Genomic DNA, 17,863 nt, shown 5'->3' with positions numbered 1-17,863 from the left:
TTTGACTTTTATGTTTCTCTTGATTTTTCCTGTTTTTTTTTATTGGATTTAATATTTTTCGACAGCATATTAATTTGGGTGTAGTAATTTTTGTATTGTGATCTTCAGTTTTTTTGTTCCAATTTTATCTTTGGTATGGACTATTCTAATGTACACTCACCGGCCACTTTATTAGGTACACCTGTCTAACTGCTTGTTAATGCAAATTAATCAGCCAATCACACTGCAGCAACTTAATGCATTTAGGCATACAGACATGGTCAAGACGATCTGCTGCAGTTCAAACCGAGCATAAGAATTGGGAAGAAAGGGGATTTAAGCGACTTTGAACGTGGCATGATTGTTGGTGCCACACAGCTGGTCTGAGTATTTCAGAAACTGCTGATCTACTGGGATTTTCACGCACAACCATCTCTAGGGTTTACAGAGAATGGTCTGAAAAAGAGAAAATATCCAGTGAGCGACAGTTCTGTGGGTGCAAATGACTTGTTGATGCCAGAGGTCAGAGGAGAATGACCAGACTGGTTCCAGCTGATAGAAAGGCAACAGTAACTCAAATAAGCACTTGTTACAACCGAGGTCTGCAGAAGAGCATCTCTGAATGCACAACATGTCCAACCTTGAGGCGGATGGGCTGATGAGTCTCCATTTCTGCTGCCACATTCGGATGGTCGGGTCAGAATTTGGCGTCAACAACATAAAAGCACGGATCTATCCAGCCTCGTATCAACGGTTCAGGCTGGTGGTGGTGTAATGGTGTGGAGGATATTTTCATGGCACACTTTGGGCCCATTAGTACCAATTGATCATCATGTCAGTGCCACAGCCTACCTGAGTATTGTTGCTGACCATGTCCATCCCTTTATGACCACAGTGTATCCATCTTCTGATGGCTACTTCCAACACGATAACGTACCGTCAAAAAGCGTGAATCATCTCAGACTGGTTTCTTGAACATGACAATGAGTTAACTGTACTCAAATGGCCTCCACAGTCACCAGAACTCAACCCAATGGAGCACCTTTGGGATATGGTGAAACGGGAGATTGGCGTCATGGATGTGCAGCGGACAAATCTGCAGAAACTGCGTGATGCTATCATGTCAATATGGAGCAAAATCTCTGAGGAATATTTCCAGTAGCTTGTTAAATCAATGCCACGAATTATTAAGGCAGGTCTGAAGGCAAAAGGGGTCCAACCCAGTACTAGTAAGGTGTACCTAATAAAGTGGCTGGTGGGTGTACATGCACAAATATATTATTTTAAAGCATAAATATTAATTTAAAAGCGAGATCTGTGAGGGGTGTACTCATTTATGCTGAGCACTAGACACTAAAAGCTCTGTATTTCACATTGGTGCATTTCACTTTTTTTTAACAACCAAGTTCCAGTTCATTCCACCAATTCCACAGGCCTTTGGGGAGCTGGACAGAAAGTCTCATAAAGGAGAGCAACCAGAGCTCTTTATCTTGACAAATTTACTCAGTTGTGCAGTCAAAGAGGGCAGGCGAGAATAACAGCGTGTTCAGCTAAACACACTGCTTACACACACACACTGTTCATTTAAACATCTTCCTATTGAAGAGGAGGAGGTGATGGATGGATAGATGGAACGATAGATAGATAGATGGAACGATAGATAGATAGATAGATAGATAGAGAGAGAGAGAGAGAGAGAGAGAGAGAGAGAGAGAGAGAGAGAGAGAGAGAGAGAGAGAGAGAGAGAGAGAGAGAGAGAGAGAGAGAGAGAGAGAGAGAGATAGATAGATAGATAGATAGATAGATAGATAGATAGATAGATAGATAGATAGATAGATAGATAGATAGATAGATAGATAGATAGATAGATAGATAGATAGATAGATAGATAGATAGATAGATAGAACAACAGAACTATAGATAAAACGATAGATAGAACAACAGAAGGACAGACAGACAGACTTGGCTTATTAGCATGATGCTAGCATGTCTAACGTATGAATTAGCATATTTCTGGTCTGAATTAGCATGTTAGCACAATTTTTGAATGAACTAACAGGTTCCTAGCATGAATTAGCATGTTGCTAACATCCATGGGTGGAAAAAAAAAACAGTTTTGCTCATCTTTAATCAAAATCTGAGCATTTGCTTTCCCTCTGGAAACTGGAATTGTTTACAGGTAAATACTGTTAAATTATCACATTTTTACCGCAAACATCTTTAAGATTTCAGCATCGTAATTCACTGAAAATCATCAACGTGACAATGAAATTTGCCCGTGAGTGAAATGCACAATACATATATTCCTTCGCAGGTATGAGACTCGCTTTGTCAAAGCCTTTTTTAACATTGTCTAATAATAATCTTCCATTATTTTTGACCTTTTAGCTAAGGATGATTGGAAACGGTGGTATGTGCGCTTGTCTAATATAATCTGCAGGTGAAACCATTCAAATCAGACTTTTATTTTTATTTTTTTTACTAAGAGCTTCTTCAGCTGTCAGACTGCAGTGATGTCAACGTTCGCTGATAAATGAAGCCATCCTACATCTATTGACACAGGAACAAAAGGTAAACGCTGGGTTATTACCCCCTGAAACAGCATTCGTCTGCGCACATATTATTTTCAAGTACTGGATGTTGTAGTCGCTGTCAGTCATGTACGCGGTCTTAACTTTAATACACTTTAAAAGGGGGACCTATTAGATGTTAAATAAGTCTTTGATGTCTCTAGAGTGTGTATGTGAAGTTTCAGCTCAAGATATAACACAGATAATGTTTTATAACTCTTTGAAATGGACCCTTTTAGGGTTTGATCATAATTGTGCAGTTTTGGTGACTGTCGCTTTAAATTCAAATGAGATTGTGCTCTTTTTATAAGAGGGCGGAGCTACAGACACCTATATATCAGCATAGCGGCAAATTTTAATAATGAATTGGCATGTTGTTAGCATGTTTATAGTATGAATTAACATATTACTAGCATGTTTCTAGGATGTATTAGCATGTTTGTAGCATGGTTGTAGTATGAATTATGTTTCTAGTAAGAATTAACATATTGCTAGCGTGTTTCTAGTATGTATTAGCATATTTGTAGCATGGTTTTAGTATGGATTATGTTTCTAGTATGAATTAACATGTTGCTAGCGTGTTTCTTGTCGGTATTAGCATGTTTGTAGCATGGTTTTAGTATGAATTATGTTTCTAGTATGAATTAACATGTTGCTAGCATGTTTCTTGTAGGTATTAGCATGTTTGTAGCATGGTTTTAGTATGAATTATGTTTCTAGAATGAATTAACATGGTGCTAGCATGTTTCTAGTATGTATTAGCATGTTTGTAGCATGGTTTTAGTATGAATTATGTTTCAACATGTTGCTAGCATGTTTCTATTATTAATTAGCAGGTTGCTAACATGATTTTAGCATTAACTAACATGTTTGTTTGCATGTATGGCTTAACATGTTGCTAGCATAGTGGCATATTTTAAGTTCATGGAACCTTTCATAAATTACAAACAATGGTCTTGTATGATGTTATACACCATTACCAATTCCAATGTTACATGTAATTGTAGTTTTTAGTTGTTACCTGAATCAGTTCCTGCTGTCGCAGATCCCATTTCTTAATGCCGTTGTCCCGGGAGCCACTGAAAAGCACGTCACCGTATACAGCGAGACACTCAATGCCATCGTAATGAGGAGGCTCGAAGTTATGAGCGGGGCCGATGTTTCCCTGAGCTCCCTCCGCAACGTCAAATATCTGCATTGAAGGAGTCAACAAGTCAGAAATATTATTTTTGGTGGCTTGAGTTTGTTAGTTTGGCTAGTTTGTTTAGTTTGAAAGAAAGGAAGGAAGGAAGGAAGGAAGGAAGGAAGGAAGGAAGGAAGGAAGGAAGGAAGGAAGGAAGGAAGGAAGGAAGGAAGGAAGGAAGGAAGACAGACTTAGCTTTTTATCATGAATTATTTTTTGTGGCTATTTTGTTTAGTTTGAACATTTTGAAAAAAAGAAAGAAAAACAAACCTAGCCTATTAGCATGGTTGCTAGCATGTTTCTGGTATAAAATAAAATGCTGTTAACATGGTTCTAGTATGAATTAACATGTTTCTAGCATGCATTTTTGGTGGCTAGTTTGTTTAGCTTGAACAGTCTGAAAAAAAGGAAAGAAAGAAAGACTTAGCTTATTAGCATGAAGTAGCATGTTTGCTAAAATGTTTCTAGTATGAAATAACATGTTGTTAACATGTTTCTAGTATGGATTAGCATGTTTCTAGCTTAAATGTTTGGTGGCTTGCGTTTGTTTGGCTTGTTTGTTTAGCTTGAACAGTTTAAAAGGAAAGAAAGAAAGAAAGAAAGAAAGAAAGAAAGAAAGAAAGAAAGAAAGAAAGAAAGAAAGAAAGAAAGAAAGAAAGAAAGAAACAAACAAACAAACAAACAAACAAACAAACAAACAAACAAACAAACAAACGACAGACTTAGCTTATTAGCATGAAGTAGCATGTTTGTTAACATATTTTCTAGCATGAAATAACATGTTATTAACATGTTTCTAGTATGGATTAGCATGTTTCTATCATGAATTAGAATGTTGATAATATCTTTTTAGCATGAGTTAACATGTTGCTAGTAGGATTTAGCATGTAGCATGAATTAGCATGTTTGTTAACATATTTTCTAGCATGAAATAACATGTTATTAACATGTTTCTAGTATGGATTAGCATGTTTCTATCATGAATTAGAATGTTGATAATATCTTTTTAGCATGAGTTAACATGTTGCTAGTAGGATTTAGCATGTAGCATGAATTAGCATGTTTGTTAACATATTTTCTAGCATGAAATAACATGTTATTAACATGTTTCTAGTATGGATTAGCATGTTTCTATCATAAATTAGAATGTTGATAATATCTTTTTAGCATGAGTTAACATGTTGCTAGTAGGACTTAGCATGTAGCATGAATTAGCATGTTGTGAAAATTTTTCTAGTACACCTTTATTTCCTTTACATTGTGCTATAAAAATGGCTACTCTACACAATTTATTTTAAAAACCATCTAAAAATATTGATTGAAACTGAATCCAGACATCAAAATATTAGTATTTAGATTTTTTTGATGATGAGAAATGTGGAGTTCTTAGATGCTGAAGTACTTTGCTTCTTAATAACTGTTTAAGTCATCTCAGCATTTAAAGTGAGTCTCTACGTTTTACTGAAGTGCCTGATCATGTCAGTAACGCATGATAATAACCGTGTCACCACTAGTCCCTGTTTGCACAAGCTTAGAAAAACAGACAATACCTACAGTTATTCAGCAATAAATTGTTTTGCTGTGTAAGGAGGTAGTCAACAGTTACAACATTAGCTAAATTAAGCCATCGTCTGAACAATAACATGCATTATGTTCCTTATCAGTAAGAAAAATATCATTACTGGCAACTTTTAATTACTTCAGTTTAGAGTGGCTTCTGCTCTATTCTATCAAACTGCATTTCATTGTCTCTTGTACATAACAGTATGCAATCTTGCACTAAACAAATCTATGATCAAAGCATTCAACCCAATGCTAAGTGCTACAATAACTTTGATGAAACTTATGTTTCGTGTGTGCGTGTGTGTGTGTGTCTAATCCATTCTGAATGCATATGTGTATCACTTTTTTCATATGCAACTATATTACCATTTCACGACAGTAGGCGTTTGCTAATTTAAGTCTCAAAAGACAAGTGCCTCTCTCTAAACTAGTTTTTGTGAAGTAAACATATTTTTAAATAAACTAAATGGTTAAACTCACCTTGACATAATGGTCTTTGGATCCAGTGATCACCTGGTCTTTGCCTCCTGCGGAATAACCCACTGTAAGACACATCACTGAACCAATGTGCCCTGTCAGCTTCCCGGTGGCCTGCATTCTGCACACAGAGACTCCAAAATCAGATGACTGCACCACAACATTCACGAAAAAGTATGTATGGATGGATGGATGGATGGATGTGTGGATGGATGTGTGGATGGATGGATGGATGGATGTGTGGATGGATGTGTGGATGGATGGATGGATGGATGGATGGATGGATGGATGGATCTAAAACTGACAGATGGATGTTTGGAAATAAGGATGGATGGATAGAAACAAAAATAGATCTAATATAGATGGTGGCTGGATGGATGTATGGATGGATGTATGGATGGATGGATGTGTGGATGGATGTGTGGATGGATGGATGGATGGATGGATATAAAACTGACAGATGGATGTTTGGAAATAAGGATGGATGGATAGAAACAAAAATAGGTTTAATATAGATGGTGGCTGGATGGATGGATGGATGGATGGATGGATGGATGGATGGATAGATAGACTTGCATTATTAGCATGAATTAGCATGTTGCAAGCATGTTTCTAGTATGAATTAACATGTTATGTTTCTAGTATAAATTTACCTCTTTCTAGTGTGAATTAGCATGTTAGCACAATTTCAGAATTAATTAACACATTACTAGCATGTATGTAGTATGAATTAACATGTTTCAAGTGTGAATTAGTATGTTAGCACATTTTCAGAACGAATTAACACATTACTAGCATGTTTCTAGCATGAATTAGCATGTTAGCACAATTTCAGAATTAATTAACATATTACTAGCATGTATGTAGTATGAATTAACATGTGTCTAGTTTGAATTAGTTTGTTAGCACATTTTCAGAACGAATTAACACATTGCATGTTTCTAGCATGAATTAGCATGTTAGCACAATTTCAGATTGAATTAACACATTACTAGCTTGTTTGTAGTCTGAATTAACATGTTTCTAGTCTGAATTAGTATGTTAGCACATTTTCAGAACGGATTAACACATTACTAGCATGTTTCTAGTAGGAATTAACGTTGCTAGCATGTTTCTAGCATGAATTAGCATGTTGATAACTTTTTACCCCTAATTAGCAGGTTGCTAGTCTGATTCTAACATAAATTAACATGTTTTACATTATAAATTAGCATAAATTAGCATGCAGCTATCATGTTTCTTGTACCATGTGACTAGTGTGAATTGGCATGTTTGCACAATTTTAACATGAAATAACATGATAATGTGTTTTTAATATGAATTATCATGTTTCTAGTGTGAATTAGCATGTTTCCATTACGAATTAACACGTTGCTAACATGAGTTACGCATAAATTAGCATGCTGTTATGTTTCTCGCCTGAATTAACATGTTTCTAGTGTGAATTAGCATGTTATCACAATTTTAGAACAAATTAACATGTTACAAGCATGTTTTTAGTATGAATTAACATGCTGCTAGCATGACATAGCATGGTTCTAGTATGAATTAAAATGTTTCTATTGTACATTAATATGTCAGCAAAGTTGTAGAATGAATGAACATTACTAGCACATTTTAGTATAAATTAATATGTTGCTAACATCACTTAGCATGGTTCTAACAAAATTAACATGTTGAATTACCATGTTGCTAGTAAGATTTTAACATGAATTAGCATTAGTTTTTATCATGTTTCACTTATAAATTAACATGTTGTTAACAAGTGTTTAATGTTAATTATCATGTTGCTAACATGTTCCCAGCATGAATTAGCATGTTGTTAGCATGATTTTAGCATGAATTATCATGTTTCAGGTATGAATTAACACGTCGGTAGCATTATTTTTGAACGAATTAGCATTAACATGTTTCTAGTATTACTTAACATGCTGCAAATATGTTTCTAGTATGAATTACTATTGTTACCATGATTTTAACACAAACTAGCATGTTGCTAACATGTTTCTGACATGATTGGTATGTCACTAGTATGTTAGAAATTATTATTATATCTTACCGGAGCTGATCACAGTCTATAAGACTGTTTCTAGGGTGTTGTAAGTGGTTGCTAGTGTGTGGCCAGGAAGTAAAAAGACATCAGTGATTGGCTGTTCACTAGACTGAGTTAAATGAGCCCAGACTTAAGTCTCTATGACAGTTTGATGCAAAGTTATGAGGTCTCAGAAGACAGAAGCAGAAGGAGGATATCAGTACGTTGGCCTTCTTACGCTACCATAATAAAACACTGCATCTGTGTGGAGAACCGAATATGTGCATTCTGATGATCTCTGTACAGCCTACCGCCTGGTTTCTGAGTTTGTCAATACATGGCCATCAATAAATGCTAATGCACTTTCTGCCTGTACCCTACTTAGGAATGAATTACACACCTATTGAGGTCCCACATGCGGACAGTGTTTCCTGCAGCCGCGTAGAGCACTGATCCAGAGGGATTGAGGGCGATTTGGTTGATCTGGTATTCGCCCTGGGCTGTCGTGATGGTGCGGGTGGTTGTTCCAGCACAGGCGTCCCCCGAGACCACCTGACCCGATGACCTGAAGATTGACATTTTCATGATTACGCTATAGGTCTATTCAGATGACACAGCTAAATGCTAATAAAAAAACAGGCTCATTCGAAATATGTGCTTCAGCCTACAAAAACATTTGACTGCAGTTTATAGGTAAAATGAACACTAGGGGGCAGTGCGACGCCAACAACTTTTGTTCCTTTTCACACTAATGATATCTAAAGGGATATTTTATTGATGAATGTATGATGGATGAATTAGCATGAGTTAGAATGTTTCTGGTATAAATGGACACGTTGATAACGTTTTTATTATGAATTAGCATGTTGCTAGCATTGGATGAATTAAGAGATCATGTTGCTAGCATGTTTCCAATATGAACTAGCATGTTGCTAGCATATTTCTAGCATGAGTTAGTATGTTGTTAGGGGATTTCTAGTATGAAATAACATGTTGTTAGCATGGTTTTAGTATGAATTCTGTTTTTATTATGAATTGTCATGTTGTTAGCATGGTTTTACCAGTAATTAACATGTTGTTAACATGTTCTAGTCTGATTTAGCATTGTTGTTAGCATGATTTTAACAAACTAACATGTTGCTAACATGTTTCTAGTATGAAACAGCATGTTTCTAGAATGATTGGTATGTCACTAGTATGTTAGAAATTATTAGCATGTGTTAGCACAGCTGATTTTCCATACAGTTCCTTTTACAACACTGAACAGATACCTCAAAATAACTCTATGGGGTCTATGATATTTAATTGAATGCGTTTACGTCACATATCTATCTCTATATGGACAACTTTTCTGGCATGGTCAGTGATTCAAAAAATATTAGCTTTACATTAGCTTCAAAAAACACTATTGGTTGGGTTTAAGGTTTGCTAGGTGATCTGACAAGACCCACTTTCTTGTGGACTTGTACAAAAAAACGCATATCTGAAAAAACAACAACTATATTCGACAAGTAACATATTTCAGATTCCCAAAAATATAGACAGCGCCCTCTAGTGGATTTGTCATCTGAAACGTGCAACGAAACGTACAGGGAGCAACGTATTTTTCGTTCTGTAAAAACATAGGCTGAGACATTTGTTCCTAATGAGCCTGTGATGCAAGAAAAGATACTCACGTGAATGTTCGAACACACTTGGCAGAATCACGAATGTCCCAAACTTTAATAAATGAGGTGGAAACCGTGAAGACTAGACTGGAGTTGCAGCAATACTTGACAGATACTACGTTGTTAGGATGCCCTCTCAGGGTCACAATTTCTTGCCCGGTGACCAGGTTCCACATCTTGCAAGTTCGATCTGAATATTAGACATAAACATGTATTATAATGACCATTACAAATGTGTACAATTTTACAACTTATTAATGGAGCCATATTGAGATCCAAATATCTCTGAAAATAGGTAAGACTGGGCTTTAAAAATGAAGACACCAAATGTAGTTTGTTTATAAGCAGAATTCAAAAGGATATTGATATACTTTTTAATACTTCTAGCTATATGCGAACTTTGAGGGTAAACACTCAAAGTTTCTTTTCCCATTTTTGAAGTCTCCCCATTCAAATATAAGGCTTTAAGGAACACTAACAGACCTAGCAATCTCTGTGTAAACGTATAGTAATTATGCTGGCATTTTACTAAAGCCATTTTTACCCCTCTGTAATTTGGCTACAAATCTCAGGTGAAAATTGCCATAGTGACTTGTTCATGACATATATTTTTAAAGGTGCAGTATGTAAGTTTGACACCCAGTGGTTGAACTAGGTATTGCATTCAAAGATTGCCAGATTGAGAACCAACAGAAGAGTGCCTGACTGTCGAGCCGAACAGCTTATTTAAACTGTGTTCTAAATTAAAGCAACGGCACCTGATAGAAGGAATATTTAGTTTTTGTCCTAACCAACAACTGAAATTTATATTTTAGAAACGGCTTACATTTTTTTGCAGCTGAACAACAGAAAACTGACAATGATCACCTGCTTTATTCAGTGTTAAATAAAAACTTTAGAACTGAGACTCAGTGTAAGCCAACAAATATAAATCATTCAGTATCTACATTTAATAATATTAAAGAGGTTTAATATGTATTAATTAGATTATAAAGCTTACCATTTCGTTGGAGTGCAGTGAGTGCACTATTCTGTGCTTCTGAATGGCTGTGTTTAAATTTCTGTCGAGTTTCGTCTGGTGCAAACAGCCAAATTTCATATCACTGCAAATCTCGAAGCGTGTTGTTAGGACACGGTTTACAATGTAACCTGCTCACCTAATGTTTACGTCCATAATATTTCTATCATTTGCTAATTAATAACCTCATGTGGAACTCTGAATCTGCATCTCATTTCAGAATCTGCTACTGTCCACCCGAGGTCGCATTTCAGTCAGACACATGTTTTGAGAGCCTTTCTGACTGAATAAATGAAATACACAGTTTTCCAACAAGGCAACCTGAGGTGCATAAGTTTAATTGGCTAAAGTGGCAGTGGGCGGGTTAAAAGAACCAAAACAAAGACAGCCGTTGCAGTATGTAATGCACATTTTCAATTGTTTTTCAGATAAACAAGAATGTTCAGCATGTTTTTTAAACATCTGAAAACATATAATGGTATTTTTATACTTTAGAAGACTCAAAAACTTACATACAGCACCTTTAAGTTTTATTCATGTATCTCCATCACCATAAAAATGATAAATATCTCAAATTTGAGCCAGGAACCATTAGTTCCATTGACACGCAATGACCCAATAATGAAAATTGGCGCACAAAACACTGCGATCCTAATTAGTTTCATGATGTAAACCTAGTAGCTTATACACGAATACATACAGCACAGTGAGTAAGTAATATCACAAGATATTTGAGTTGAGCATTGTTTACACCAGTGGGCTGCTGAATTGCTCAGCATAGAATGCTGAAACTTTGACCTTGAAGCAATGAGAAAATGCAACTCAAATTGGCTCATGTGTTTGTGCTTATGGGCGTTTATGTTTTATCACATGTTCAAAGTGGAATAACTGTGTGATGGTGCGCATTGTACCTTTAGAGCCGGTGAAAAGAAGTTCATCGGTGGCGTCCAGGCAGAGCACAGGTTTGGTGTGTCCCTCAGCCATGGCCACGCACTGCAGAGGGGCTGTCCTGCCCCCCTTCAGCCCACCTGTGGGAGTGATCACACCCCTGCACAAAGACACGCTGCATTTCAAAAACGCTGTTGTGAAGACTGTGAGGTTGGTCTCAAAATGAGTAGGTGGAAAGGAGGATGTCGCAACAAAGCTTGTTTGTGTATTTCAAATACAACGTGTGCCATCTGTTCCTCATGGGCGGACACAAAAAGTCTTTTTTGTTGTTGTTGCATCAGTGTTTGTGGATGTGAGAAAGACTGGCAGAGTGAAAAGATAGAGAAGAATGTAGGAAAAGAGGGAAAACAGGTCTTCTGATATGATGAATCTTAAACTATTACTATTATTACAGGATATTGGCAGGCTTGTGGAGAAAAGCAGTCATAGCCTGTGTACTGTAGGTCATCATTGGATAACCATTGGCAATGACAAATTGGATCGTTCACCCAAAAATAAAAAAAATCTGTCAATAATTACTCAACCTCAAGACCTTTGCTTTTCTTCAGAACACAAAGTAAGATGTCAAGAAGACAGCAATGGTCTAGACCAGTGGTTCTCAAAGTGGGGGTCAGGACCCCCTGAGGGGCTGCGGGACAATGAAGGGGGTGAGGGGGGAAGTCGCCTGGTGATTTCCAAAAATCGATTTATTTTTATTAAACCATAAGAATTACAATATTTTATCCATAACCTACTGAAGAGAAAAATAGTCATTTATAGTTACTATATAGTTACTATAGTAGCTTATAGCTACTAGTTCTATTGGATTGCGACCCCTGGGGTAATTACATTATATTAAAGACACAGCAATAGTGTCAGATGCAGCAGATTGATTTTATAACACCAGGTTAAACTTTCTGGCTCATTTACAGCACTGACATACATTAAAATAAATTAAACGAAGAAGAGACTTGGGTCTATGGTGTGTGTGCGCCATTGTATGCAAGGTTTCTGTATTTATAACCACATCAGAGGATATTGGGGGTCGCTTGTCACTGGCATAGTCATTTTGGGGGTTGCGGGCTGAAAAGTTTGGGAATCCCTTGTCTAGACTTGTTCATAGTCCACAAAGGTACAAACCAACATAGTCAAAAATGTCCATGCGTCTTCAGTGGTTCAATCAAAAATATATGATAAAGCCTCGGAAAAAACTTTTGTGAGCACATGAAAGACAAATAATGACTTTATTCAACCGATTCTTCTCTTCAGTGTCAGTATATTGCGCACATTCACTGCTTTGGGGTTGCAGTTTGTTATTTTTCTGTTAATCTAATTCATCTGAGGGCCATTGCTGTCAAAGGAGGGTGAAAAAGCTCTCAAATATGATCTAAAATATCTTAATTTGTGTTCTGAAGATGAAACTAAGGTCTTCGGGGGGTTGGAATTACATGAGGATGAGGATAATTAATAACAATTTTCATTTTTGTTGGGTGAACTCACCTTCTTAAGCATTGTGTTTACTATTATACACAGCATTATGATAACCTTGTGCTATAATAACATAATACATAAATATGCAAGTATATGCCATACTTCTGGTATGCAAAACAAGTGCAGTCAACTATTAAGAATAGAGAACCTATTAAAAGTTCGTTGAGCAAATTGAATTGCTTTGCTGAAATAACTGGATTTGATTCAATGGGCAAACTGAACTGTTCACGGCCAACGTTTTCTGAGATGTATGAATCGAACTCGCACACTTCAATCCCTCAAAATCAAGCGGCTCACCCTGGAGTTCAATGTCAGCGTGCTGATATTTCTTTTGATTTCCAGGACTCCAGCTGTGTTTTACAGCGCTCCTGTGCAGGTCAGCACTCAGGGCGCTCCACGGGTCGCCCAGAACACGGCCATCAGAGAGGCAGACAAACATCGGTGAAAACAAGTGAACACACTCCACATTTCGAGCAGGTGCTAATTATGTCCTGCCGTAGTACACCACTGCCAAAGCAGCAGGTCGAGCCGATACATGTGATGTTTCTGTCACAGCGACGGCAAAGCCAAGCCGAATGCGCACTTGAAAGGGAGTCTGCTTGACTGATGCAAACTGCAGCCAAGTCCTCTGTGAGTTGTGGTTCAGAAGCTTTAAATCCGCATTTCAAAGCCGCTCGGTTGGTCACTGCTGACTTTGCAGGGTGGCACAGAAAGTGGATCTATTTTAAGATCTTCAACGTCCATATGTTTTGCAGAGGCATGATCTGCTATGGTGTGCTGCGAGTGAAGGTTTAACATTTACTTCTAGACTCCAAAGGCTGTAACTGACACCAGTGTTGGGCACAGGCAAAGAGAAGGATATTATTAACTAGGACTCATTTTTGTGTGTTGTAACAAGGCACACTTGTTGACGTGTGTATCAGGGTTCCAAAAGAGACTTGGGTACAGGTCTAAAGGCCAGGACACAACAAGCTGACAGTCGGAGGGGCTTCATTTTAAGGCTAAGGGGTTTACATGCTCAAGAATGTTCATGTCTGGTGACTGGGCTGGCCAATCCTGGAGCACCTTGACCTTCTTAGCTTTCAGGCACTTTGATGTGTAGGCTGTAGTATGAGAAGGAGCGCTATCCTGCTGAAGACTTTGCCCTCTCCTGTGGTTTGTAATGTAATGGGCAGCACAAATGTCTTGGCACCTCAGGCTGTTGATGTTGCCATCCCCTCTGCAGATCTCTCGCACACCCCCATACTGAATGTGACCCCAAACCATGATTTTTCCTTCACCAAACTTGACTGATTTCTCTGAGAATCTTGGGTCCGTGTGGATTCCAGTAGGTCTTCTGCAGTATTTGTGATGATTGGGACGCAGCTCCACCTTCTGCCACTTTTCCAAATGATCAACTAGAAGTCAACTTACTACTTTTTACTCCAACAACTGGGATTTTGTCAGGTAGTGTGTGTCCTGAAGCTTGCCTGATATTGACCTACTCCATTGTTGGGTTGATCTGCACAAGAACAGGAAGTAGATTTTACTTGCTCATGATGCCTGAACCTGATGCTATATTCTCGTGTGATGCTGCAGCACAGAATTACCAAATGATCAACTAAAACTCTCCCACTCCAGCAGGGATAAAAGACGAAACCCACCATGACTGCGGATGTAGAGCAACGCGGGGCTTTTTAAACTTATTTATATCCACATAAATTGTTTAAAAGACTCTTTGCTGGAGACAAGCAGTACTTCTTGCTTTTGACAGCCTGTATATCTGAGCGAGATGGTTCCAATTAGGAACCACAGAGTTTCCCAGCAGCTCCCAAAAGACATTTCAAATCTCTTCCTCACCAGTGTGAACACCCGTCACGTCTTACAACCCGTCAATCACTGAGGCCGCAGCCACACAATGGCGATGCAGGAGTGGTCTCAACCGTGTTGGGACTCGTGTTATGATGTCACCATTTTGTGCTCTGTCTAATGTCTCACAGACTTGGCACAAGCATCACACGACACCTGTCATGGCTGCTCATATCACATTGGGGAGCAGACGATGTTTCGCCTTGGATGGCATCCACTAGTTGCTGTTGTTTTTTTTCTGTTTTCCCCCAACAATAGCACAGGCAAGCTGGTGTGCAATTGAAAACCGCAATCTCCACATCCATCGTAACAGATCCAACTGCAAATGGATGTAATGTTTACTGACAGCTGGCAAGCTGAATTTCTGGTCAGATGTATGATGGACTGCTGCCACAGGCTAAATGAGGGTTTCTATCGCAAGAGAAATGCGCTAAACACACATGATGCTTTTGACGGAGGAGAGGATTCATCTAGAAACTGCTGCAGAACTTCAGGAAACTAAAATAAAACTTGAGGTCTCAAGGACTTGAGGGAGCAAGGCAAGTTAAATGACTTCAGGGTTGATCTCTCATCTCCTGTCTTATTTCGGGCTTATGTTTGTGCAGAGCGGAGGATGCGTTGTATCAGTCATAACAATGGGGGTGTTTTCAGCTCAGTACTGACCCCTAGTGGAAACTGAAGTTATTTTTCTTAAGTAAACAGGTGGAAGCTATCTGTCAGAAGAAAAACAATATCAAACAAGCCTAGGCATTACTTTTCAGAAATCACCTTCCTTTTCTTGTCAGTTTTTGATGCCGAGAAAGCTTCCAGTTGTGGCTGCCAATTAGCACACATACATTGGCAACCTGGCAGGCCTAAACAAGCCTTCCCTCCCCTAAAAAAATAATGAGGCTCTTCCCCTTTTAGGCTGACAGCGTTCCCGAACCAGCCCGGTCTCGGAAAGCTCTCTCCTGCCGGCCGAGCGAGACGGAAATGAAGCTGGAGTTTGGGATGAAGGGAAATTGGTCTCCTGTGGGCTGAGATCAGCCTCTGTCCGGCTCAGCGCCTGTGAAGTCCTAATGATGGCGGAGCCGTCAAAGCCTCAGTGCAGGCGCAGTCGCACAGAGGTGACAAGAGGATGGCTGATTAAAGAGGAAACTGGGACATCCAGGCTCTCCGAGGACAGATGAAACGCAGGAGGCTGCTGTCGGCACATTCCTGCTCTCTAAAGTGGGAGGAACTCTAGGGACGTCCGGCAAACATGAATTGATGGTGATCGGGTTCCAGGTTAACATTTTGTGAGGCGTTCGAAACATAACTAGATAATATCTGTGTGGACACCAATTTAAAAAACAATTGCTGCGTCCGAATTTGCATACTTCCATACTATATAGTACGCTAAAAATATTATGTGAGCTAAGTAGTATGTCCGAATTCTTAGTATTCGAAAACAGCATGCAAGAAGTACCCAGATGACCTACTACTTCCAGCGAGATTCTGAAGTGTGCATTTGGTCGTCAAACTTGTTCCTGGAGGGCCGGTGTCCTGCAGATTTTAGCTCCAACCTTAATCAAACACACCTGAACAAGCTAATCAAGGTCTTACTAGGTATACTTGAAACATCCAGGCAGGTGTGTTGAGGCAAGTTGGAGCTAAACCCTGCAGGGACACCGGCCCTTCAGGACTGAGATTGGTTAACCTTGCTCTACGCTATCCCATAATGCAACTCGGAAGAATTCATGAATGGGAGTGAAATGACGCAACTGAAGCGAGTAGGTCATGTGGCAACGACAAATAGCACATGTAGTACGTCTGAGTTCCTTTCGTACTACTCCCATTCATACTATAAAGAACAGGGGTCGGGAAATTTTTCAGCAAAGAGCCATTTCAGATTTTTTTGGCAAATGCATTTTTTTAAAGAGCCATTGGGGATATATATGAAGCATCACATGTTGAGCAAGTTCATCTATTAAGGATCATTTATAGAATTTTTTTCTTTTCGCCATCAACATTCATGAATGTTGTTTGAATTTACTTGCCTAAGGTTAAATGTAAGTTGCATGCCCTTTATTGGTGTAAGTTAATCCACAGCGCCGCACACGTGCATTGGTTGAAACGTCCTTTTATTCTTAGGAGCATTTTCATTTATGGCTCCTAAACTCTGGAATAGCCTTCCTGATAATATCTGAGGCTCAAACACACTCTCCCAATTCAAAACTAGATTAAAGACCTATCTCTTTAGTAAAGCACACACTCAGTGCATCACTTAGCGGTATGATACATGAATGTGCTCCACGCAGGTTTCTGCATATCGTTTATATACACCATGAATAGCAGCTACGCTAATTATTCTCTTTATTCTCCATTTTCACCTGGGGATACTCATCCCGAGGCTCTCAGACTGTGCAGCGCCGCTGATTCGATCAAAGACCTTTGAGGAGATGATCCCAAGGTTTCCATAATCCTGGACCAGGCCGTATCATGAGTAGCTGCTGTGGTGTTCATGGAGGAGTGGAGAGCATTAGACTGATTCCTGTGACGCTCCAGGGACAGATGAGTCTTCGCCGAGGTCCAGCTTCCAGCCTCCGTCGCCTTGACTGCAGAGGAGAAATGGTTGTGCCCAACTGAGCCTGGTTTCTCTCGAGGTTTTTTATTCCTTCACTTTCGCCAATTGGTGAATTTTTTCCTCGCCATTGTCGCCTCTAGCTTGCATGGCTCGGGATCTGTAGAGCTGCGCATCGATGGATTTGCTCTTCAGTGTTTGGACTCTCAGTAGTGATTATTAAACCACACTGAACTGAGCTAAACTGAACTGAACTTAAACACTGAAAACTGAACTACACTGTTTCAATTTACTATACTCTTCTATGTGGAGCTGCTTTGAAACAATCTACATTGTAAAAGAGCTATAGAAATAAAGGTGAATTGAATTAAGTTGGCGGTTCATTCCTCTGTGGTGACCCCTGATGAATAAAGGGACTCAAGGGATTCAATTTACTATGAGCCACAAATTTTTGGTCAAAGAGCTACCCCTGATATAGAACATACTTTTCTAACTGTGTTGAAGTATCTTCAAATTCAAATGTAGTACCTATTGAGTAGTAGGCAATTTTGGATGCAGACATTAAC

The 17,863-nt window shown here is 38.8% G+C and overlaps 1 protein-coding gene across 1 annotated transcript in view; it reads right to left on the bottom strand.

Annotated features, from left to right (window-relative positions):
* The window catches only part of kif21b (kinesin family member 21B), a 151,263-nt gene that overhangs the window by 9,264 nt on the left and 124,136 nt on the right, over nt 1-17,863 (bottom strand). The window contains exons 28-32 of the mRNA XM_056468242.1: nt 11,401-11,537; nt 9,481-9,661; nt 8,205-8,369; nt 5,776-5,893; nt 3,571-3,741 (exon numbers count right to left, since the gene is read on the bottom strand). Of these exons, the coding sequence (XP_056324217.1) occupies nt 3,571-3,741; nt 5,776-5,893; nt 8,205-8,369; nt 9,481-9,661; nt 11,401-11,537 (772 nt within the window). The remainder of the gene's footprint in view (nt 1-3,570; nt 3,742-5,775; nt 5,894-8,204; nt 8,370-9,480; nt 9,662-11,400; nt 11,538-17,863) is intronic.

Source organism: Danio aesculapii, chromosome 11 (assembly GCF_903798145.1).
Source record: "Danio aesculapii chromosome 11, fDanAes4.1, whole genome shotgun sequence".
NCBI lineage: Eukaryota > Metazoa > Chordata > Actinopteri > Cypriniformes > Danionidae > Danio > Danio aesculapii.
Note: the sequence above shows the minus strand (reverse complement) of the source record. Positions and strands in the feature narration are given on the sequence as shown.